The sequence below is a fragment of the Microtus oregoni genome, unplaced genomic scaffold (genome assembly GCF_018167655.1).
Source record: "Microtus oregoni isolate MIOR12 unplaced genomic scaffold, Mior012 000033F_ref0000390, whole genome shotgun sequence".
In the NCBI taxonomy this organism is placed as follows: domain Eukaryota; kingdom Metazoa; phylum Chordata; class Mammalia; order Rodentia; family Cricetidae; genus Microtus; species Microtus oregoni.
The window spans coordinates 4,310,722-4,336,369 of record NW_024543092.1 but is presented as its reverse complement, the minus strand read 5'-3'; the positions used below and the strand labels follow the sequence as shown (position 1 = coordinate 4,336,369).

Here is a 25,648-nt window from a genome sequence, read left to right as displayed (position 1 = left end):
CAGAGGTCCTGAGTTCAATTCCCAGAAAGCACATGGTGGCTCATAACCATCTGTAATGAGATCTGGTGCCCTCTTCAGGCTTGCAGGCAGAACACGAGAGAGAGAGAAAGAGAGAGAGAGAGAGAGAGAGAGAGAGAGAGAGAGAGAGAGAGACTGGAACAACTACTTCTTAATTGCTTATTAAATTACAATTAAATGAGGCTGTCTCTACATTCTCACATCTGAAAGCATAATCTTCTCTTTATGAATCCGTTCCCCCCTTTTATTTTAAGTCCCCAAATACAGGCAGTCTCGGGGCAATAAACATCTGTAGTAACTTTATATTTGTTGAAAATAGAGACCTGAAGGAAAGCTACACACCACTCTATCCAACCATCAATTAGAGGAGCATTGTATATAAGTTCTGCTTTCCATTTGCCTTCACGACTCAGTACCCACAGTGGGTCTTCAGATATCAATAACGACTAGAGATGTTCCATCAACCTCATTCTCAAAGATGTCCTCTCTTACAGGCTGGAGTAGCTCAGGTGCTAGCGTGCACGGAGCCCTGAATTCCAATCTCAGCAGGGCCCAAGCCTGGTGTGGTGGCACACACACCTGCAAACTCAGTACTCAGGAGGAGAGACAGAGCCTCAGAAGTTCAAGGTCATCCTCAGTTACACAGTTAGTCTGAGACCGGCCTGAAGTATATGAGACTCTGTCTGAGAAAAATAGAAGTGTCCTCTCACCAGTGTTGTCCCTGTGAGGCCTTCTAGAAGATCCAAGAGCTTTCTCCCATCTTTGAGGTCTGAGAACATATCACTGATGGGTGGTTTCCCGCTCTGCAATAAAGAAGAAGTCAAATAATGGTTACTTCAGAATCAGAAATCCCATGTGCTGGGGCTGGTGAAACGGTTCAAGAAGCAAATGCACTTGCTGCTGCTGGCTGTGTTGGCTCAAGTTCAAGTCCCAGGACACCCATAGTGGAAAGAGTAAACTCCCACAGGCAGTCTAGTGAACTCCACAGGTGCACCATGGCCTGAGTGTGCGCGTTCATGTGTATGTGCATGCTAATAAATATATAAATGTAAAAAAATAAAAGCAAAAAGAATTTCCACATGTTCTTACAATACTTTTGGCTTTGTTCAATCCCAGTCCAGTACTTAGGCTGTCAAAGCTTACAGAGCTTTTAAGATAGACAAGCAGTATCATCCCTCCCTGATAAATACACAGGGAAACCCCAGTCCACAGATCTGGCCTTCCTGTGGCAGGGTGAAGACTTTAAAAGAAGGTGGATTCTGTTCAGAAAATCAGAAGCCTCGGTTTCAAGCCCAGTTTCACCAAGAACTACATGAAGAGTCTAGCTCAATTACCTAACCTCCCGTAAGACATCTTTTAAAGATATTCTTTTAAATATCAAAACGTATAATGCTATGTGAGAATATACTAAAAAGTTGCAAAGCATGATGTAATATATCTGTAATGGTCTTCTATGATGTTGTTCCTTTATATGAAATATTCAGAACTAAAAGTCCTTCCTGCCAGGCATAGATATTTCATATTCAATAACTGTATCTTTTTCTTCTCACTTTAAAAAGTACATTTTTCATATGAAGCAAGACTTTAAGCTTGAGATAAAAGGGGAAGGGAAACACTGCATTCCCTCCGTACCCCACCTACTGACTCCCTCCTGGTCTTTAAACAGCTATCGTGTGCAATCAAGTAAGGATTCTTAGCATGTGTCTTAAAAGCTCATAGGCTTGGAGCGGGAAGGTATGGCCCATTACAGCAACAGTGAATGAGCTGGTCCTATCTCTGAAACTCAGCTCACTCTCCAGGCTGCCACTGTGACAGGGATGGAGATTATCTCGGCTGATTACAGAAAACGCAGATTAGCAGGACACAGAAGCCACCTTCCAGAAGCAATAAAAGCTGAAGAAGTACAACTACTACCAACAAAGCAGAGGGCAGACAAGCCCTTGCTAGCTGCCTGGCCTCAAGGCTCCCCTCCTAACCCCACTCTCACTTCCCAGAGGGCAGTCCAGCCACCAAAGAACTCGGTGCCCGCTCAGGTCTTAATGCAGCAAAGGAACAAAGACATCAATCAGGTAAGGTCCAGGAAACAGGATGAGTTTCATCCACTAACCTCCACCAACTCAAAGCCACTTTCCAAAATACCAACAAAACACCATGAAAAGACTTATAAAATAAGCAAATGCAAGGATTTTCTTCATATCAGACATAATTATGGATGACTATTAATGCCCTAATACACAAACAGGCTATGCTATGTACTAGCCAAAGATGTGAGCCATGTTACCTGGTCTTTACGCTCTTAACTGTTTCTTAAAACCTCAAATGGTTAATTAATCTTTATTATCAGTTATATCACGAGCTGTTGTCTATTGCTATAAAAAGTACTGCTGAAGCTGGAGAGATGGCTCTGCATGTAAGAACACTGGTTGCTCTTGCAGAGGACCCAGGTTCAGTTCCCAGCACCTACACAGTGACTTACAACTATACACAACTCCAGTTTTGTGGAATCTAACACCTGTTTCTGGCCTCTTCAAACAGCAGGCACACACAGAGTGTACATGCATATATGCAGGCAAAACATTCAGACATAGAAAATAAAAATAAATCTTTTTCCTAAAGAGCCATAAAATTTCAACAATATCCAAGAGAACTTATGGAAGACCTTCTCAACCCCAAATTCACAGAAATGATGACCTGTGGGAACCTTTCCCATTCAAAAACAATCACATAAGAATAGGACACAAGAGCACACCTGTGTTTCACCCAGAAGCCATGAATGCTCCATTGCAAATGAAGACTTCTAAAAGGTGGCATTAATGGCACACTCTCTTTGCTACCTCACATCCAGACAGTTGATTTATTAGCAACAAGTTTAAGAAAGGCTCCCTCTGAAGGGCAGGTATGGAAGGGCTGGGAAATGAGCGGGATTGGGGTGCATGGTGTGAAATTCCCAAAGAAGCAATCGAAAATAGTGTTTTGTTTTGTTTTGTTTTTTTTTTAAAAAAAGTCCCCTCTAGAGTATTCTGTTAGAAAAAAGATGAAGACAGTCCTGTCCCTGTAGAAGCCAATCACTCACGCAAGGCTGAGTCTAAATGTAGACTTACAGCAACAACAGCTCAATTTCTCTCTTCTGTTTCCCAATTTCAAATTAACACTGATGACAAACCATATGGAACATGTCGTGAGCATGTACCCCTTTCCCGATGTTCACACACAGCATAAGCAGTGATGACATTATTAGCGTACACTGTCAGTTCTCAACGAAGGAGCTCCAAATCCCTGCAGGACGGCAGACAAGGAGGGTGGCAGGGCTCCCTGTGGTGATATTTTGTTTGTCCTGTAACAAATAAAGATTGCCTGAAGATCAGAGTGTGGAGCTAGCCATTAGTTAGCCATAAAGGCCAGGCAGTGGTGGCATACACCTTTAATCCCAGCACTCGGGAGGCAGAAGCAGACGGATCTCTACGAGTCCAAGGCCACCCTGGGCTACGCGACGTTGGTCTAGTCTAAAAGAGAAACAGTCAGGCAATAGTGGCTCACACCTTTAATCCCTGTACTTGGGAGTCACATGCCTTTAATCCCAGCACTAGAGAGGTGGAGACAGTAAGGGATAAGGCTGGGTGGAGAGAGGATTATAACACGGGAAAAGACAGACGCTCACCGCATTCAGTCTGAGAATTCCTAGGAACAGGATCTTGCCGCTCTGATCTGAGCATTTCAAGAGTTAATAACTCTAGTGGCTGGCTACTCTGCTTCTCTGATCTTTCAGCACTTACCTCTATATTAAGACCAATTTAGAGTCATGCTCTAGCTCCCCGGGGACAGAGTGAAGTGCCTAGACTCTCACCCGGAAGCCATCAAAATCCGTGGTTCCGAACTTACACATGACCTACTCAATTAAAAGGCGCTTCTGTGCTCTGCTGAGCTCTTGAGCCCTGGGTCCAGTTCCCAGCACTAGCACCCCTCTGCCAAGGGCCAGACAAGTTTTCTGCCAGCATGTCATCCGTCTTTAAACAACGGTACTAGTCTCCACCCACCCCTAGAATTTAAAAGATGAAACACATTCAACTCTTCTCCCTGAGTCTAGTTCATCGCTGGCCGTTGCACACAGGTGTTCTGTTCACCTGCTCTTCTGCGTACTGCTCACTACACCACTGCCTTAGAAGACGATGTAAATGAGCTTCCCTGAACATAGGAAGCACCACTTCTCCTTCTGGCAACTTTTCGCTTTTGTTTCCATTTTTGTTTTGTTTTGAGGAAAGGTCTCACTGTTGCAATGTGAAAACAGTCACTCATAATGCAAGAACGAGTGAGCCAACTGGAATAGCAACTTTGTCCTAATTTTCATGGATACTGAAATCCAAATTCCATATAATTTCCATAAATTATAAAATAATATTCTGCTCATTCCTAACCACCTAAAAAATATAAACATAATTTTAATGTAAAGACTATACAAAGCAGGCAGAAGAATAGTGAAATGTTCTAAGACAGTAGTAGCCAACACTCACTGTGTGCACAGGTAAGTTCTGAGAACGATATAGATCTACAGTCATTTAATATGCATTCTTTCCTTCTAATGGTGTTCTAAAGGGAATATTCATTTTATAAGTGAATAAAGTGAGATATAAAGATAGCATAACAAGTGTGTAACGGAACCAGGATTTGATCCCACAACACCTGGCTCCAATTCCATGGTCTCAGCATTTGAGCGAACTAATATTACCAGGCACAGAACTGTGATAACAGGGAAGCGAGGAGTAGTTCCTGGGATGAGAAACAGAGAGATGCAAATGTAGATACAGAGGCTGTAGACGTAGATAGATAGTAAATCCCCAGAGCGATGAGACAAATCTCTATCCTGTACTAAACTGAGACATGCATTTCCCAGCACCACACTGGAAAGCATTCCTGGTGTTTTTATGCTGTGGGCCGTAAACATCGGCTCTGGGAAAAGGTCTAGAAAAGTCAAAAGTCATCTTTTAATAAAAATAAAAACTGATTCATCTTGACCATTTAAATCTGTGCAAGGACTGACTTGCAGTAACTTCTCTGGCAGAGAACATGCAGCTGAATAATTCAATCAGACAAATACTTGGTGAATACCTCCTTTGTGTCTTAGCCCTGGTGAAAGGCCAAGTTCACATCACCCTCCCCATTCAGAAGAGGCCTTTTTAATTGCTTCCCAATGAGCAGAAAAGGGTGCAGAAGAACAGTCTTGAACTTGGAGAGAAGATAAAGTTGTGTTCCATTTTGCTTTTTAAAATTATTTTTATTTTACTCTATGCAGATGGGTGTCTGCCTTGATGTGGTCTGTGAACCATATATGTGCAGTACCCACAGAGGCCAGATGAGGGCATCATAGCTCCTGGAATTGGTTGTGAGCTGTGTTGTGAGTGCTGGGAACCAAGACTGAGGGCTCTGGCCGAGGAGTCAGAGTTCTTAAGCACTGAGCCATCTCTCCAGGCTCCCACTTTTCTTTTAAAGAAAATAGCAAAACAGCATGATGACAGGTGCTGGAAGGCCTGGAGTGACCCACCGGAACCCACCGGGACTGGCCCGCACTCTCACGGCCCTTCCACCAGTACTTCTTGGAACAGTCTCAACACGAGTCCTGGCTAGGTTCACTGTTTTATTAGAGGAACCTAACATCAATGCTAGCTCCTGGGACACGGTTGCAACTAGATTTAAAACTGTGCGAGCAAAGAAGCCAACAATCATGGTCAAACAAGAGGAGAGGGAGAGCCGGGTGTTAAGAGAAAGCTTCATGTAGATGTGAAGCATGTCTACTGGGCTCTAACATACATGATGATAAAGAAGTGAAAATGTCTTATGGGCTATCACACATGGGATGATATAATGGAGGGAAACATGTCTACTGGGCTCTATCACACCAGTAAGAGACAATGAAGTGAAGCGTGTCTGGTGAGCATCTCTCACACACGAAGAGTCAGCAGAAGATGCTCCAGGCCCTACGCCAGCCCAGCATGACCACATAGGAATTAAGAGTCGCTGTTTGGCAGAACTTCCTGTTTACTAGAGAAGCTGGAAATCTGAACTAGCCCCTGCAGCCTCCTGACACTTGTAATTTTCTAGAACAGCACCAGGCAGATGAGTCTTGTCTACAGGCATACAGAGTCATAGGGTGAATGACAGGTAATCATCACATGGGGCGGGCCTTATCCAAAAGAAATATAGGCTTAGTCAACAGTGAGTCTCTTGAGGAATTGTGAGTTCTGTGACCAGAACGCGGACAAACACACACAGGCACATGACAGGCTGTGCTCTCACACAATAAACCAAGAAATGAGAATGTGGTTTTTAAAAATGTCATATGGGCCCAGCGGACGGGGGCGCACACCCTTAACAAACAAACGAACACATACATAAATGAGAATACAACATTTTACAAACATCAAATGGAGTCCAGCAGCGATAACACACTCCTTTAATCCCAGTACGTGGGAGGCAGAGGCAGGTAGAACTCTGTGAGTTCAAGGTCAGCCAGGGCTACAAAGCAAGTTCCAGGACAGCTAAGACTGTTACACGGAGAAATGGGGCTAGCTAGCAGCTCAAAAGCCTTTATCCAAAGACATGTTCGCCAAGGCTGACAACCTGTATTCAGTCACAGGACCCATATGATCAATGGAGAGAACTGATTCCACATGATGTCTTCTGATCAGCACACTCTCAGGCAACGTCATGTGAGCACATAAACAAACAGACACACACTAAATAAAAGAAACCTAATTTTTAATTTACAAAAATCAATTAGAATTCAGGCAGAAAGAGAGAGAAAGAGGAGGAATGAAGAGAGGGAGGGAGGGAGGGAGGGAGGGAGGGAGGGAGGGAGGAAGGAAGGAAGGAAGAAAAACAGCACTAACAGAGTATCTTCCCCACTGTCACCCCCACCCCCGAGACAGGGTTTCTCTGTAGCTTTGGAACCTGCCCTAGAACTAGCTCTTGTGGACCGTGCTGGCCTCAAACTCACAGAAATCCACCTGCCTCTGCATTCCGTGCTGCGGATTAAAGGCCTGCGCCACCACCTCCCAGTCCAAAGTATCTTAAAGATGGCGATCATGAATACCGAGTGTATTTTATGTTTGCTACTTTCATTGGTATTGGAGAATTGGTAAAAAACTGAAATTTCTTTTTAAGAAGTATATAGAGCTCTTAAAATAATTAGCTGCGTTGGTATAAAGTAACAGGTTCTAGGAAGCCTGCAGCGGTACTCACAAGACTCACAGAAGATAGCCCACGTACAAGAGGGAAACAGTGATCCCAGCCATGACCACACACTCTGAAGCATCTTCTTTTCTGCCTCCTATGTATATGACTACTGACTGCCAAGATTCAAAGAGCAGAACACAGCACATAGACACACATCCATGTCCCTTCGTATGAACGGTGACCACACGTGAGCAGCAACGTCGTCTACGTATATCCGGGATAAATGCCTCAAAGCCTGCCTCACGTTCAGGCCATAAACATTTCAAGTCTGGAATTGCAACCTATGGGAAATTGTCTTTGAAAAGGAGAAAAGCAGAAACACACATAATGTTCTCCATTTTCCAGTTTGTACATTCTCCCACTAACAACCCTGATGAAGGAGCCTCACCGCTCTGCCAGATGAGCAGCTCTGAAAGAGGGCCAAAGAAAATGCAGGCTCAAAGTCAGGACAAATTTCTCAACAGCTTCGTGGCCTCCCTAGGGAGAGCCCACATGCAAATGAGACTGCGAAAGCCAGAGTCCCAAAGGCTGCATTTTACAAACGGAGCCACACACAGTCTAATGTGACTTGTTTCCATTTGGAAGTGTGGCAGAGAGCAGAGATTTCACAAGGAAATGGTACCTCGTGGGTTTCCTTTAACATTCCTAAGCAGTCATAATGTACATTTTCCCCATTGATGCAACAATACTTCTGGACAATACGAGACAGGTAATAATGACTGAGGGGGTATAATAGGGCAAAGGGTAAAAGATGGTTACTTTTTTTTAAAATTTATTTATTATGTATACAATATTCTGTGAAGAGGGCACCAGAGATCATTACAGATGGTTGTAGGCCACCATGTGGTTGCTGGGAATTGAACTCAGGACCTTTGGAAGAGCGGGCAATGCTTTTAATCTCTGAGCCATTTCCCCAGCCCAAAGATGGTTACTTTTAAAACTGTCTCACAGTTTGCTTGAGATCATAAAACAGGAATGGTACACCCAGGAACAAGTGTTTCTGAACCCTTTAAGAACCCACTTTCTCCTGGGTTCTTCACCTCTCACAACTCCAGACCATGGCTACTCAGTGAGTGTTGTTTCTCAGGGTCCACAGGCTCTGAAACATTGAGACCCAGTAGCGTATTGACAAAGACTTGTAGCTATACACATATATAATATAGGCAGACATCTTCCTATCACCAGACACAGACATAAAACATACAGATCGAATGTCCTCTGGTGAGTGACTTTTTTTTAGTGTCTGTATAGCCATGCGTAGTTCTTAGTAAAAGATAGTTTTAGACCCATATTGTTCAATGTGATCAAGCCCTTTATCTCTGACCAAGGAAACACCTGAACCAACTTTAAGCTTTAAGTCTGCTTCATTTGCTATGAATTAACTAGTTAAATGTCAAGATGAAGAAGTCTACTGAAGGATGGAGAGATGGCTGAGCACTGGCCGTTCTTCCAGAGGTCCTAAGTTCAATTTCCAGCACCTATATGGCAGGTCATAACAGTCTATAATTGTAGCCTCATGAAACCCAATGCCCTCTTTTGCTGTGCAGATGTACATGCAAACAAAATTCTCATGTACATAAAATATATAAATGAATAATTTTTGAAGAATTCTACTGAACAAAAAAGAAATGAATGGCATGTATAAGAGCCAAGTGGCTTTTTAACAATTATTCCGCTGTTGAAGAACTGAAAAGAAAGTTTGCATAGCTGGACTTGTTTATTTTTAAGATTTACTTCTTTTATTTTGTGTGTGGGGGTGTTCTGCGCGCCAAATGTGTGTCCATACATGCTGTGGTGCCTACGGTCGGATCCCATGGAGCTGGACTTACAGATGGTATTGAGTAACCATGTGGTTCTGGGGATCAAACCTGGGACCTCTGGAAGAGCAGCAAGTGCTCTTAACTTCTAGCCCAGGTTTCCAACCCTGGCTTTCACTTTTAGTAAATAAATACGTAAAAATTTCAACCTATTGTATCTATTTTCATGAAATAATACAACTTAAGGTATTTTGCATTCATAATGTTGTTCTTTTCTTTCCAATAGAACTGTCTCTGTTTTCTGAATATATGGTTTTTGGCATATTAAATATATATCTGTGTTATTGTCACTCATTTATTTAATAAACCAATTAATATTCAGTGGATGCTCATTAAATGTTAAAAGATAATCCAGGTATGGGGGTGCACATCTTTAGTCCCAGCTCTTGGGAGGCAGAGGCAGGTGAATCTCTGAGAGTTCCAGGACAGACACAGTTGTTACACAGAGAAACCCTGTCTTGAAAAAGAAAAAGAAAAAAAAAAGTTGTGCACATTGAAAAAAAATAATCCCTCAGGCTGGGCATGATGGTGCATACATTTTTAACCCCGAAACTCAGGTGGCAGAGGCAGGCAAATTTCAGTGAGTTTGAGGCCAGCCTGGCCTAAATAGTGTGTTCTAGGACAGCCAGGGCTATATGGAGAAACTCTGTCTCAAAAAAAAAAGAAAAAGAAAAGAAAAGAAAAATAGGAAGGAGGAAGGGAGAGGGAGAAAGGAAAGGAGGGGGAAGGCATAGAAGGAGGCAGAGAAAAGGAGAGAGAGACAGAGAGAAAGAAAGAAAGATAGGAAGGAAAAAGGAAGGAGGGAGAGAAGAGGAGAGAAAGGCAGAGAGAGGGGGATAAGGAAACAAGTCCTTCATGGAGCTTTGCATTATCTGGTAATGGATATGTGCACCTATTTGAATTATAGCTAACGGAAATGGCAACACTTTGAGTATACAGAACATATCTACCCACATCTGTGAGCTCAGGAAAGGTATTTAGTACTATGACATTTCAGCTCAGGCAAGAAGGAGGACCAGGAGCTAGAACGAGATAGGTAAAGAAGCATGCACAAAGCCATAGGAGGCCACCAAGTTGGAGACACAGACAGTGTGACTATAACACAATGAGGAGGCAGTTGCAAAGCACAAAAAATTAGGAGTAAATGTAGGGACGTATAATGCCAAGGGCCTGAAAAGACAACAGAGATCAAATTTCACACTACACATCTTAAATCCAGACAATTCCAATGTTTTAAAGTGCAATTAACAATGGAATACCCTATAAAAGGAAAAGAGGCAACCAGGCCTCGGAGATCATGTCAGCTTCAGGAAAACTAGAAAGGAGGAGAGGAAAAGAACAGAGGGAAAACAGTTCGTGGCTGCTAATGTGCTCCACATGTTTAAAGACAATATTCCAAGAAGATGGAGTGATAATGCTTAAGCAAAATATAGCGCTGGCCTGGGGTAAAGACTTTCCTAGCATATTTTCCTGGAGGAAAACACACAGCACCATAATCAGTTCAAAAGAGATTTCATAGAGCTCCAAGTCTGCAGGCAGAGAAAAAGAATTAAAAATATGTGCAAAAATGCATAAACTGCTCTACGGGTAATAATCAATTTCTTTCCAGCTAATTTTCATCTTTATGGATGAGAAGAACGTGTATCATCTATTTTCTACAATTTATAGAGCTGTAAAGTAGCTTATAAATAACAAAATGCCAGACTGAGGATGGGCTACATTGATAAGACTCTTGCCTACCTACCTTGCATAAAGATTTAGTTCCAAACCACAGTCCCTCGCAAATGAGGTGCAGTGCCATGTATGTTGAAGTTCAAGGTCATCCTTACCTACATAGCAAGTGTGAGGCCAGCCTGAGATACAGGAGACCCTGTCTCAAAATAATCCTAATGATGATGATAATAGTAATGATGGTGATAATAATACCAAGAAGTGGGAAGAAGGGGAGGAGGAGAAATTAAATTAACAAGTAATAGAAGGTAGAGTCAGTCTAGCTGGTTAAGCCAAACAAGGTTATCTGTTAATATTTTTCCAAGTTTTACAACTTTGACAAGTAATATACATAATAATGACTTAGCAAAGGAAGGTGTCAGTGAGGATGAAGAGTGAGCAAATCCAGGATGAAGGTAGGTGTAAGAATAAACAAGATGGCACCTGTTATCCGATTGACACTCTGGATAGGGAGGGGGCCAGGAATGTAACGTCCAACAAGACGTTCTTAAGTAAATTCCTAAATGGCAGAAGATGCCATCGATGTCTGTTTGGATTTCTCACCATGGGATCCCAGAGTGAAAGGAGCCAGCAGACACACAAAATAATATTTCACAGTTCATTGGAATATTTGTTAAAGGACACAACAAGAAGAAAAATAAATAAGTGTATTCTCTTCAATAGGACTCTGTGTGCATACACAAGATAGATAGATAGATAGATAGATAGATAGGTGATAGATGGATAGATAGATAGATAGATAGATAGATAGATAGATAGATAGATAGATGATAGACAGATTAACCGACAGACTAACGTCAGGATTACCCAATGAGGCTGCACAGAAATGGGAATGCAACCTTTCCCAGCCCAGCCAGAGTAAAGCTGCATAGGAATCCATGGAAATCTTGCAACCTACAAGAGTGCTGCACCCTCTCTATCCACCTGCAGATTAAACCCAGCTAAGGAAGGGAAACAACATGGATGAAGTCCGTGGTCCTGTCCGAAATTCTCCCTCTTCATATTCACATCCTCATTGTGTCTTGCGTAGTTTCCTTCTAGGCTTTGACTTCTTGCTGGCAGCAATCTACAGAGGAAGCTTCCAGGATCATCCCACTTTTGATCCTTTCTCTAAACACGACAAGACTTTGCAGATTCTGGGAGAGCACAACCCAGCCTGCTGCACACTGTCAGTAACCTCTGCTCCCCTGGAGGAACTATGGACACCCCAGGACAAAGAGATGAGACTAAAGTCCCCTTGGATACTACAAAACAGTAACATGGTTCCACGGGGTAAAGAGATATCCGTACCTTTTTATAAATGTGCATATTTAAATGTCAACTTCATTAGGTAACCTGTCGGTGTCCTGAGAGAATCTATGTTATTTGGGAATCTGAAACTGTCAACGACCATCACTCTCCCCTTATTCATCCTCAGCTATCGCTTTATTGTGCACCCTCTTCTGCGCTTCACTGAAATGTTCCCTAAACCCCATTCTCAAAAGTATGGCAGAAGGAATTCACCCAGTTTTAAATGTTGCCTCAACCAAGGTCTCCCAAGACTTTGAAAGTGATCTTTAAAATTTAATACTACGGGAATTCTTTCCCTTGTGAGCACACGAAGTGGCTTAAAAACCACACCTGCTTCTCTAGTTCCATCATAGCAAATGACCATGACCTCAGTAATAACCAGGCTGGATGACCCCCCCCCCCACTCCCCACTGCCATGAGCTCTCAGGAGACTGCAGGGAAGAAGCTCCTCCAGGTTCCCATTCTCGGCCGCTAAAACTGGGCTGAGATCGTGGCGCATGCCCACATGGAACTGTGAATGGTGTCCAGTCCACACCATAGGTTCCTTGCAACTACAGAATCAACCATCTGAAATTGACCATAAAATGCCTACCAGTGGTTTAGAACAGTGTGGTACATGAAACCATGAACCATGGGGTATTTCTGTTCTTCCAAAGCGCTCTAAACTCGTTTTTATTTATAACATATGGAATCCTGACACTATGCCTCACTGTTTTGCAAACGATCACCCACAGAGGTACACACTGACTACTTAGTGACGCATTATAGTATGTCAATTATTTATTTATTTATTTAGTGTGTGTGCGTGTATGTGTGTGCGCGCATGCGTGCAAGTGTGCGTGTAGTATGTATGGGGGGAAGAGAGGGACATGGATGTAACTTTGTGAAATTTGTTCCCTCCCTTGATAGTAAGTCCCAAGGGATTGAACTCAAGACATCAGGATTGACAGCAGGTGTCTTTGTGAACTAAGCCATCACCCTAAACCCCAACTCTACACTCTAAACTCGCCTATCAAAGTCTGTTTTCATATCCTTCACATATTCAGAGGCAACATAAAATATCTTTCAACAAAAAACTATAAAACCTAAAACATGCAGCAGGCAAGTGATCAACCATAAATCTGCAGATATGCATAAATCTGGAGCTATGCATTGCTTTGTTTGCAAGATGCGGGGTCTCACGTTACTGCCCAGGCTGACATCAGACTCCTCGGTCCAAGTGATCCTCCTGCCTCAGCCCCCAAACATGTGTGTCACTGCACCTGACATGTGAAATGTGAACAACTTTTAAATTGTACCACTACTTAAAATTACCTTAAAATAGCCTCACTTTTCTTCAGAGAAATACCAGAGTCTGCACAACTGATCTTTACAACTTTAAATACAAAATGTTTTCAAACACAATTTGATTGTTTGTTTGAGACAGGGGTTCTCTGTGTAGCCCTGGCTGTCCTAGAACTCACTCTGTAGACCAGGCTGGTCTCCAACTCAGAGATGCACTTGCCTCTGCCTCCTGAGTACTAAAGTCACGGGCTACCACACCTAACTTGGATACTACTTTTAATTAAAAGATATTTCAAGAGACCTGAGAGATCGCTCCTCAGATAAGAGCACTGGCCGCTCTTACAGAGGACTGAGATCAGTTCCAGGCACCCATGCACATTGCGTGTGGCTCACACTGTCTGTAACTCTAGTCCTAAGGGACCTGACGCTCTCTCCTGATCTCTGAGGGTGCCAGCATGCACACGACACACATACATGTAGGCAAAACAATTAAAATAAAGTTTTCAAACCAGAGAAATGTTTCTTCTTCAGCTTCATATGGTAGAGTCCCATGATCAATCAACACAAAGGCTGTTCCCACACAAGACTTGGGGCAGAGAGGGAGAGTAAACCTTCTATAACTATTGGCTAGCCACATTTGTAACCAATGTGAAACCTCTCACCTGTCACTTCACCATGCTCTAACACCTACACTCAAGGAAGGAAGGAAGGAAGGAAGGAAGAAGAAATCCTGAGCATTGTGCTACAAAGGTTAGAAACACTGAGAAAGAGCAGATCTCTGAAGGAAAATGAAAATGGATAACGTGATTTAGCCACAATCACAGGTAGAAAGCCATCACCGCTGCATGGGGCAGAACGGCTGCCTGGGTTTAATGGTTAACCATGCTAAGGGAACTGGTCATCTTTTTTAGCTGCCTGGACATGAGTCAGAAGGAGGCACAAACAATGCAGTAAAAGATCCATCGAAGTCTCAGTTACCTTTGAAAATCGAGCGTTTATCCATTTGGTAAAGGTTTTCTTCTGAACGTCATTGTGTTCATCTACAGGAGAGAAAGAGAAAACGAGAAAAGATGAGCGTTTATTCGGCTGGAGGATGTGATAAATACAACCTTCTCCTTCCTGGGGAGCTTAAAATAGACATTTATACAGCGTGAAGCAAAGGAGGCAGCTGACAATGAACCCACAGATGGGCCTGGTGTCTACAGGAAAGTGAGACTCGGTTACCTCACCCAAGGGACCAGGTTGTGCCCTCTAAACCCAGGTAGATCACACCCAGTTATGAAATCCAAGCTTGTGTAGTACAATCTAGACTCTACTTCACAACTATGCATGTGACAATTTCAGATGCATTTTAAGTAAATCGTCAAACACAATAAACATGTTAACATGCATGGTGTTTGGTTTTAAGTATCAGTGTGCTATACTCGAGGATCACCGTGAAGAGAGTCTCCATGAGGGGTCAGGTGGGTGTGTGGGGTGGAAAATTGTCTTGACTGTGCTAACTGCATGGTCGAAGTGTGGTATCATCCAGGCTGGGGTACTAGACGGCACAAAGTTGGGGACAGCAAACGAACAGCAGACATTCAAGCGTTACTTCTCTCTTTGCTCTTGAAGGTGGATCTGTGCAGCTGCTTAAAGCTACCACCTGAACCCCAACAATAACGGACTATAACCTGGAATTGGAAGACAAATAAACCTGTAGCGGGCGATCCCACAGAGCATGACATTGGCTTGGATTCTGCAGTGTTAACACCTAGGCTTTGATCTGCCTTCTGTGACGCTACCTTTTGTCACTAATACTATTTCTGATGTGTTTGATTCTTATAAAACATGTTATGAGAGGACCTGGAAAACCAAGAGGCCTCATGACTAAGAATTCTTGAGCATTTGGTTCCTTCAAGGAACTCCAGTTAAGAGGTTTGGAACTTGCTACGGTGTAAATTGTGTAAAAATTAAAAAGGCCTTTTGCAAAGCAATGGGCAGTCAGTTCACAAAAAGCAGGTCCCCCGCTGCTGCTGCTGCTGAATCAAAATTCATTCTGGAGTGACCCCAATTCTTCCACAGACCCACACAAAACAGAACACCAACAAAAACCCTTTCAGGCAATAAAGCTAGACCCAACCTGTCCCCCCAAAAGTTACCCAATATGAACTTAAGAGTTCATAACCATCCCTTCTTCAGAAGTCCTACCCCTTCAAAAGCAAAAGGGGTAAGATTTCTAGTCAGTTCTCTAATTCTTTCCCTGCCCCCCCCCAAAATACCAACATGGAGTCATAGTGGTTTTAAACTTTATAAATATATTAATATTTAATTTTATTATGTTTAGATACATGTGTGTGTGTCTATGTGTGGTGAGTGCACATGACCAAGGAATCCAGAGGAGGGCATCTGATCCTCTGACGCTGGAGATTCAAGGGATTATGGCCACCACGTGGGTGCTGTGTGAACTCACTTCTGCGAGAGCGGCATGTGCTTTTCACCACTAAGCCATCTCTCCAGCCCCCGAGACCAACATTCTGACAAGCAGAGAAACTAGAAGGATTTTAAAACATTTTCGACTTCTTTGGTTTTCATTCCAAATTCACTGTGCAAGCCAAGCAAACTTCAAGCAGGTGGAGAACCTCAAACTCCTTAAAAATGAGCAGAGTGAAGGAAGTATGCAAAAAAGACCACCCGGTACAGCAGCTGCAAAAACAAAGTGCCCAAGGACCAAAGAAACCACATCCCCATCCACTCCTTCTGTGACTCTGAGCCAGCTATCACAGGGTCATCTGCTTCAAAGTCCTTTTCTGTCGGGTAGAAATAAATATTAACTGTATTGTAAGGGGTTGTGCTGGTAAGTGAAATTTTCAGGGAAACCTTGGTGTGGAGGTTTGGATGAGAGTGGCTTCCATAGGTTAATGAATTTGAACTCTTGGTCCCCAGTTGGTGGAATGATTTGGGAAGGATTGGGGGTGTGGCCTTGTTAAAGGTGGTGTGCAATAGGGGCAGCCTTTGAGGAATTAAAAATCTATGCCACTCTAGCTAGTCCCCCCCCCGCCCCCGCCTTGGGGCTGATAAGTCAGATGGAAGTTCTCAGCTACTGCTGAGAAACCATGCCTGTTGTCTGTTGTCTGACCCCACGTTTCCTGCTATGATGGCCATACACTTGAACCCTCTGAAACTGTGAGCTTCAGATTACATACTTTCTCCCGTAAGTCGCCTTGGTCATAGTGCTTTGTCACAGTGGTAGAAAAGTAACTAAGACACCTGGTATCATCGTCACAAGAATGGTATAACTACTCAGTTGTAAACTAGAATCCTCAGATCTATGAGGCCACATAAACTTTTTCTCCTGTAAGCTGTTCTGGTTGATATTTCTATCAACTTGAACAAGCTACAGTTATCTGGAAAGAGGAACCTCAGTAGAGAAAATGACAGGAAATGCTTCTATCAGACTGGTCTATTCACAAGTCTGTAGGGCAGTTTCTTCATTAATGATTGATGTTGGAAGGCCCAACCCACTATGGATAGTACCCCCGCCCCAGCAGCCAGTTATGGAGGATATAAAAAAAAAAAAAAAACTGAGCCAAGCCAGTTAGCAGCATTCCCTCATGGCTTTTAGTTCAGTTCCTGGTTCCAAGTTCCTACTTTAACTTCTGGCTCCATGGACGGTGATCCAGAATATGTAAGCCAAGTTGTTTTTGTTCATGGCGTCTTTAACTTTACTTCATAGATATAGACAACTGGCTAATACCTAAGCTTTTGGTAAATTTGTATTCTACTGACTTATGGAAGATGTAGCAATTTGAATGAAAATGGTCATAAGGGGTATATGTTGAAATACTTAGTCCACAGTTAGTGAAACTGTTGGGAAGGATTCGGAGGTATGGCCTTGTTGGAGGAGGTGTGTCACTGAGAAACGATCTTTTGGTTTCAAAAGCCCACACCAGCCTAGTCTCAGTTACCTCTCTCTGCTTCCAGTTAGGAGATTAGAATATAAGTTTTTAACTACAGCTCCAGCACCATGCCAGCCTGTTGCCATGGTCCCCGCCATGATAGTTATGAATTGCAACCCTCTGGAACTGACTCTCAAATTAAATGCTTTCTTTATAAGTTGCTTTGGTCATGGGGTTTTGTCACAGAAGTAGAGAAGTAACCAATACAGAAGCATAATTTATAATTAAAAGGCTGTTCCTGTGATAAATATAACAACTCTAGAAAGAAGGTGTAAGTTTACAGATCCATAAAGGAAACTGGAGAGCAAGGCACAAAGGGAACAAGAGTATCAAAGGACACTGCTCTCTAAGAAACTTGATGTTAATGACACTGGAAGGTGACCTCCTTCCCAGAAAGAATGAGGAAGACAGCAATCAGCCCTTACTTCAGCCTTATACATTATCTGATCGATGCCACAGAATCATTAACCAAGGAGACTTGCTTACACAGACACAGTGTTCCATCCTTTACCATAAAATCCCAGAAGGACAGAGCCGACAGCATAGCCAGTGTACAAGGCTATATGGGATACATCTACCTGCAAACGGAAACGACATAAGCCTAGCTGAAAAGGATTTAATTTTAGACATCTGTGTTTAGGGCACTTAAAAATCCTAATTACAAGAAAAAACCCTAATAACTTGTTCCATGACTCCAAAGAAGGTTTAGTTTTAAGTTTTTGTTGTATCCACTATCCTTTAGGCCTATAAGAAATAAAGTCCAGAAATAAACTTTCTCTTACTTTCAAAATGTTCACATGATTTAAGAATCCTTAACAATAAAAATGAGGAAAACACTAACATATATATAACCACATTTTGTTACTTAACATATTTCAAAGTTTTAACTTTCACAAATGTAGTAAGTCTAGAAATATGGCCCAGTGGTAGCCAATGTGCCCAGCACAGCCAAGGTTCTGGTTCCAATACCCAGATGGGTGAGTGATGGGGCGTAATTAAAGTTTCTAATAAGACACAGTTTTTCCTTCATAGGTTGGCCAAATAAAGGATTACCTACCTCTTTATCTTTCTATATCATCAATTAATTATAGAATTAAATCAAGATTAACAATAAAATTTTACATAAAGAGCTATAAAAGTAGAACAGTGTTTCTTCTAACACAGCCTATAACATTTAGTCAAATCAACATCTATATATACCTCAGTACCTGATATGAAATGGAGTGTTTGGCCATAAAAGATAAGACCCCGATGCTCAAAAATACCCCCAAAATGTACAAACATTCTTTTTTAGTTATCTACCTATGGTGCTTTGAAAGAAAATGGCCACCAAAGAGAGAGGCACTATTAAGAGGTGTGGCCTTGTTGGAGGAAGTGTGTCATCGTGGGGGCGGGCTTTGAGGTCTTTTGCTCAAGTTTCTCTCAGTGTGCCAGTCAGTCTCCTTCCTGCAAGATGTAGCGCTCTCAGCTCCAGCACCAAGTGTGCCTGCACACTGCCCTGTTCCCCATCATTGATGAAAACGGACTGAACCTCGGAAACTGTAAGCTGCCATTGTAATTAATGAAATGTTTCCTTTATAGGAGTTGTCATGGTGTTTCTTCACAGCAATACAAACCCTAAGACATTACCTAAGACAATTAGAGCAGGTAAGAAAAGATTTGCATTTAATATACCTATAAGTTGACCCCTCTCGCACTCCATGATCTACAAAGATTCAGTAAATGAACAAGAAGTAACCTGTAGCTTTTCAGTCAGAAGACGAAAAATGTAAAACATGAGAAATAGGTCTTTCCAGAGGACTGGAATGGATTCACAACACCCATGTTGAACAGCTCAAAACTGCCCATCTCCAAGGGATCATGTGATTTTGGCCTCCTTGGACACCTGTATACATATACACATACTAATACCACACACATATGCACACACGCATGCACACACACAAGCATACACACACATGTGAAATAAAATGCCTTTTAAAGGAAACAAATGTAGAGCCATTGCTAATGCAATAACTGCCCTCCACGTCACAATTTACTAAATAATCCTGGCCCAAATTCCTCATCAGCAAAAGAGACTCAGAAACAATGAAAAAAATCTGTTATACTGTTCTCATCTATCCTTCACCTCCCTAGAACATTACACAGAACCTTCCTCTCTGGGGATGTAGTCTGTGGTAGAGTGATTGCCTTGCAAGCCTCGGAACCCAGAATCAAATCCATTTCCACAGAAAAACATAAAAGACCTGCAATAGTCACAAACTAAGCCAGGGAGACGCCTCAATGGGTAAAGGAGCTTATTGCCAAGTCACATGGTCTGAGTTTGATTCCTTGGACCTATGTGACTTACTGCTCTTCCAGACGACCTAGGTTCAATTCCCAGCAACCACACTGGGCAGCTCACAACTAACTATAACTCCAGCTTCAGGGGATCCAATGCTGTCTTCTGGAATTCATAGGCATCTACATACACATCACACACACACACTCACAAATAAATGTTAGAAAACATTGGGAACAGTTTCAGTCTATTATAGTTTTCTTCATCATAAAACCAATCGATTGGTTTAATTCCTCAAAAGGAATGTTCAAGAACCCAACCTAACTCGCATCTAATTAGATTGATCCCATACCAACTGAAGGGGTGAGAACAACATGGGGCTGATCCACCTGCTCAACCATGCATTCTTCCAGGGTTCTTAGCTTAAACCACTGTTTTCATTACACAGGAATTTTAGAATTCTCTTCTGAAAGCCTTGGCTGTCTTAGCAAATCTCATCATTGGTGACCTTTCTCCATTAGGGGAAAAAGCACGGGGCTGAGTTAGGAGAAGAAAAAAATGTGTTAAACTCCTTACAGCTGCTCTTCCAAATTCTTCTAAATATTTTGCTCTTCTGAAACACTCCTGACATGTTCATACAAATCCAAGAGCTTTTGATGCTGCCTGGCCTAGAATTTTATCGCTGCGATCCGGAAGAAAAGTGGGGAAAAAAAAAAAAATCAACCAGACCAATAAAGTCTGCATGGTTTAAAAGTGTTTTCACTTCACCAGCTCAAGTGCATAATAAAATGTCTCTTTGTAGAACTTTGCAATGAGCAGCTAGGGGGCTAGCTGATAGGTAAAGTGCTGGCCACAAAACAATCAGGACTAAGTTCAGAACCCCTGTGAAAAATCAGGCATGGTGGTATGCCTGTAATCTCAGTCCTGGGGAAGCAGAGATGGGAACCCAGGGCCTAGCTATCCCGACAATCGAGCAAAATTAACTAAGTGAGAGACCCCATCTCTCAAAAACTAGAGAGTGCCTGAAGAAGACAATCAACATTGACTCTGGCATCACAAACGTGTGCACACAAAAATACATAAATCGCATACACACACACATGCGCGCACACACACACATTGTATGCATACATAAATTCAGATAGATAAGCCATCATGAAAACCACTAACATTAAAAGGAGCACATTGTTCCCCCTAACACATCACTCTGAAACAATTTAATAGGGACCAACTGGCTGGCACTACCTGAGTTCCCCAAATGCCAGCATTCAGAAAAGAAATGCAGACTATAAGAAATGTCTGGCTGGATGCCTTAGAACTCGGGCTGACTTTATTATTAAAGCCTCTTTCACAAGCACAAACTTAACACATCCCAGAAAGTGGGGATAGCTGCAAAAGCAATAAGACCGGCCAGCCTACACAAAGCCCCACTTGCTCTTTCTCTGGGCTTTCCACCTCAATGGCCTTTCACACACCATGATAAAACACACACATGCCTTCTAGTACTCTCCTGATTTCTGGGCTCTCTAAATTAAATCATCTCATTTGTTCAAAGAATAGACATCAAAATACCACAGGAACTAATAAGTATCATCTAATCATCTGGAAGATAGTATCAGTCTATAGACAAAGAACAAGCCAACAGGAAACAGACCCCTCCCAAGCACAGGAAGTTGAGACTCTCTGACCATACTCAGAGATCCAGGAGAAGCAAACAAAAAGCCTTGAAACTAAAAGTGTAGCCTTCAAATGATCCACACTAAAAATGTGAGATGCTGAAACACTGAGTGTTTGCTGGGGGTCCAGTCAGCAATGAGAAGCCCAAGTCGGTAGCTTCTCTGTCTCACTTTCCAGAGCTCCTAAGCTTCACTTGAAAGAATGTGTAAGATTTATGGGGACCTGACATTACCTTAAACCTCTCTAGAGGTTCATTTTTGCAAAGGGAAAAAAAATCTTCAAGCCTTAAGTATTGGGGGTAGGGCTTCACCTTGGGGGAACAGCAATTGCTGGAAGGCACGAGGCCCTAGGGACAGCCCCAAACACAGAAAACAGTATTGTATGTGGGCTGCCCACACTGGATGCATGTTGTAAATGCTTCACTTTGGATTTCTGTCCCAGGAATGAACTTTCTTTAAAATCAGTTGTGATAAAATAGAATGGCAAAGAGTTACTCAGGGAGACTGAGTGACAGTGAGGAGTCACTGTCAGGGAAACCCCTAGAAACCTGAGTTTTGTTTTGTTTTATGACTGCTGAGAGATTTAATCACCTCATGAAATAAAATTCCTATAAAATTGGATTTCTCATGTCACCTTTATTCCTACTAAACAGGGACTCTCGAGTAACGGATTTCATCAACAAACAATTCTAGATTTAGGGAAACTCTACAAATGAAAGTTTTAAAAATTTAACACGGAAAGCAGACGTGATCTACCTTCAGCCTTTAGCATGAGTTCCGCTGTCGACAACAAAAATATCTCCTTACAAGATGCAGGCAATCACCCAACAGTCTCATTTCAGCTGATTTGTGTTATTCCTTTCCCCATATTGTGAGGGATTCTTTAAACTCTCCATAAATTGATACAATCGCACACTAAGACTTTCTCGAAAATTCAGCATCTCTCACAAAATCTTGCAGAGTTGAGCTTGGTGGTACAGGCCTGTCACTACCACTATGGAGGAATATGCACAATGGGAACAAGCTTAAAGCCGGACTGGACCACCAAAGGAGGCTCTGTCTCCAAAAAGCAAATTTTTTAAAAAAGAGAACAATACTGTCAGTAGCCAAATGATGGAGGAAGGTCATTAATTAATAAAGAAACTGCTTGGCCTTTGATAGGCCAGCCCTTAGGTGGGTGGAATTGACAGAACAGAATTCTGGGAGGAAGAAGGCAGTGAGCCAGACACCATGCCTCTCCTCTCCAGGCAGTCGCCATAGCTCTCCTCTCCGAGATGGATGCAGGTTAGGATCTTCCTGGTAAGTCTGGTGCTACACAGATTATTAGAAATTGGTTAATCAAGATGTGAGAATTAGCCAATAAGAGGCTAGAGCTAATGGGCCAAGCAGTGTTTAAAAGAATACAGTTTCCATGTAATTATTTCGGGTAAAGCTAGCTGGGAGCCAGGCAGCGGGAAGTGGCCTGCCACTCCTATTACAACAGCCAAATATCTCATTACGTTTGTAAACAGCAATATTTTTTCTATATAGCTGATGTGCAAAATTGTTTTTTACATTTGTTTTACACTTATCTATTTTGCCTGTGTGTGTGTATACACGAACATTTGTGAGTCCATGCACACATGCACCACAGGCGTGTGAAGGTCACAGAAAGACGTGCCAGAGCAGATTCTCTGCATTCACCATGTAGGTTCCTGGGATGGAACTCAGGTTGTAAGGCTGAGCAGTAGGCACTTTGTCTGCCACCAGCCCAAAATCTTTTAACAACACAATCACAACACTGCGCCAACCATGGTCCTCCTGCAACAATACCAGCACCAGTGAAGTCTGTGCCCTTCTGCCACATCTCTTCTGATTTTTGCCTTAACGCCTGTCATAATTTGGGTTTCTATTGCTGTGATGAAACACTGTGACCAAAAATAAAATTGGGGAAGAAAGAGTTCAGTTAGCTTATACTTCCATATTGCTGTTCATCTCCAAAGGAAACCAGGACAGGAACTCAAACAGAACAGGGACCTGGAAGCAGGAGCTGATACAGAAGCCATGCAGGGGAGCTGCTTACTGACTTGCTTCCCATGGCTTGCTCAGCCTCCTTTCTTTTAGAACCTAAGACCACTATCCCAGAGATGGCACCACCCACCATGGGCTGGGCCCTCCCACATTGATCACTAACTGAGAAAATGCCTTACAGCTGGACCTCACGGAAGCATTTCCTCAACTGAGGCTCCTTTCTTCCTCTCTGGTGACTCTAGCTAGTGTCAAGCTGACACACAAAACCAGCCAGAACAAGCCCCCTGCATAATGTCTATCATACATATTAGGAGATCTCAGCATGCAAAGCAATACCACGTGTCCATGAGTTAAGTCGCAATCTTGCTGCCCAAGACTCTCTCAAGGAATTCCCACATTTTTAAGTTGACAACTAATATTTATCATGAATCTGAATAGGCAAAAATATGTAATTTCTAGTTGCAGTTCTTTTCTCATTCAAATAATAGAGGAGACTCTTCTTCTGTTCCCTAACTGACAAGACTATTCCTCCCTGTCAAACTAATCAGCTATATCACACTTAAATCTCTGGCAAGAGAAGGCTGACTTCAGTTTTCTATTTAAAATCACATTGATATATGTCTCCAGGGGGACTAGCTCACTTCAGAATCCTCTCTCCAGGATGGATAGGTGGATGGGTGGGTGGGTGGGTAGATGGGTGGATGGGTGGGCAGATGGATGATGGGTGGGTGGATGGGGGGGTAGAAGGGTAGGTGGGTGGATGGGTGGATAAATGCTGTCTGAATACAAAGCCGCACCCAGGATGTAATCGAGCACTGGGCAATTGAACGATTCTTACAGGAGTGTTCTGAATTTTGTTTGTACTGAGTGCCTGACAGCAGGGCACCACGGTGTGAGTTGGGAATGGTGGGAGGCATGCTATTCCATCAGAAACCAGGCAGGGAGCAGAGAAAGGTGGACACAGTGAAGTAAAGCATCTAAGGCGTGCTTCAGAGATCACCAGGAGAGCGTTCATGGCCACAGAGGGCACAGTCCAGGGAGACTTCAGGATGTGACAGTTCTTCCAATCTAGCATAACAGCAACCAGGGCAGAATCTACAAGGAAGTCATTGTACGGCTGTCACTATCAACAGCGGGAACGCTAAGGAAGCTGAGGAATGGGAGAAATGCATTCTTACTGTCACTTCAAATAAAGCTAGACTGCTAGAAATATTCTCATGCTGAAAAACTTAATGCTCATCCATGAACATGAATTGGCCAAGCCATATTTCCTGGGCATTCTACACTACAGATTAAAAAGAAAATAATCCCTTCTGTCTAGAAGCTAAATACATGAGGGTCCTATGAATCATTAGCTAAAAGGGTTTTAGCTATCTGATGCTGAGTGCAACATGACCCTAAGTCCTATTTCCAAAACTGTGCCGTCTAGAGAAATGTCACACAAGTAATACCACAGAGTTTTGGGTTTTGTTTTGTTTTACTTCTTTTGGAGATGCTAGGGCTCAAACATAGGACCTCATCATGTAGTCAAGACAGGACTCTGCCAGTGACCTATATTCCCCAGCCCTCTTTTCATACTGTTTATTTTGAGACAGGGTCTCACTAGTTGCTAAAGCTGGTCTTGGATTCGCAGTATAATCTAGGCTGGTCTTGAACATGTGATCCTCCAGCCTAAGCTTGAAAAGTAGCTGGAATTATAGCCCTGTACCGCCAGACTTACCTTGACACACATACTCTACTAGCAACATTTTAAAACCAAGTAAAGTTCATTTTAGTATATGTGCTATTTAAAGGTTCATTTTTTATTTAACCCACTGCACATGAAATATTATTTCCACATATACTCGATACTTTACAGTGTGCTGCTGTCTAACACCTGTTCTCATCCTAAGACTTTGTAACCTAATGCGTATGTTATTCCCAGGACCATCTGAATCCGGATGAGCCAAAAGCAGGTGCCCAGGAGTCAGAGCTGTGGAAGATCAGTTCAACTCCAGAATATCTTTACATTTACTGTAGTTAAAGCCTTCATAGCCTTCAAAAGGACTAAGAGAAACAGCTTATCTCACCTGCTAAACAGGCTGTCAGACTGCTAAAGAGCCTAGTGCTGATACTGACTGTTTAGTGAATGCCAATGTCCATGGCACTATTCTATCTAATAATTGTCTCCATTCTAACCCTGAGAGGATGGATACTCCTATAACTCCTATACCTCAGTTTCAGGCATTTGGAGCTCATTGTGTCAACCAAAAGTAAAAGAAAATTTAACAGCGCAAATGATTATTTTGGCTTAGATCATTTTATAGAACGTCTGCTCTAGTAAGTGAATAAACAAGAGAAACTCTAGTGCTCAATGAAAGCCTTGTCTCTTGCTCA

General features: G+C 42.5%; 1 protein-coding gene across 3 annotated transcripts in view; it reads right to left on the bottom strand.

Moving 5' to 3' along the window:
- Utrn (utrophin) overlaps positions 1–25,648 on the bottom strand; it is a 519,634-nt gene that overhangs the window by 388,761 nt on the left and 105,225 nt on the right. For all 3 annotated transcript variants that reach the window (XM_041680416.1, XM_041680414.1, XM_041680415.1), the window contains exons 3-4: positions 14,346–14,407; positions 729–821 (exon numbers count right to left, since the gene is read on the bottom strand). In XM_041680416.1, the coding sequence (XP_041536350.1) occupies positions 729–821; positions 14,346–14,407 (155 nt within the window). The remainder of the gene's footprint in view (positions 1–728; positions 822–14,345; positions 14,408–25,648) is intronic.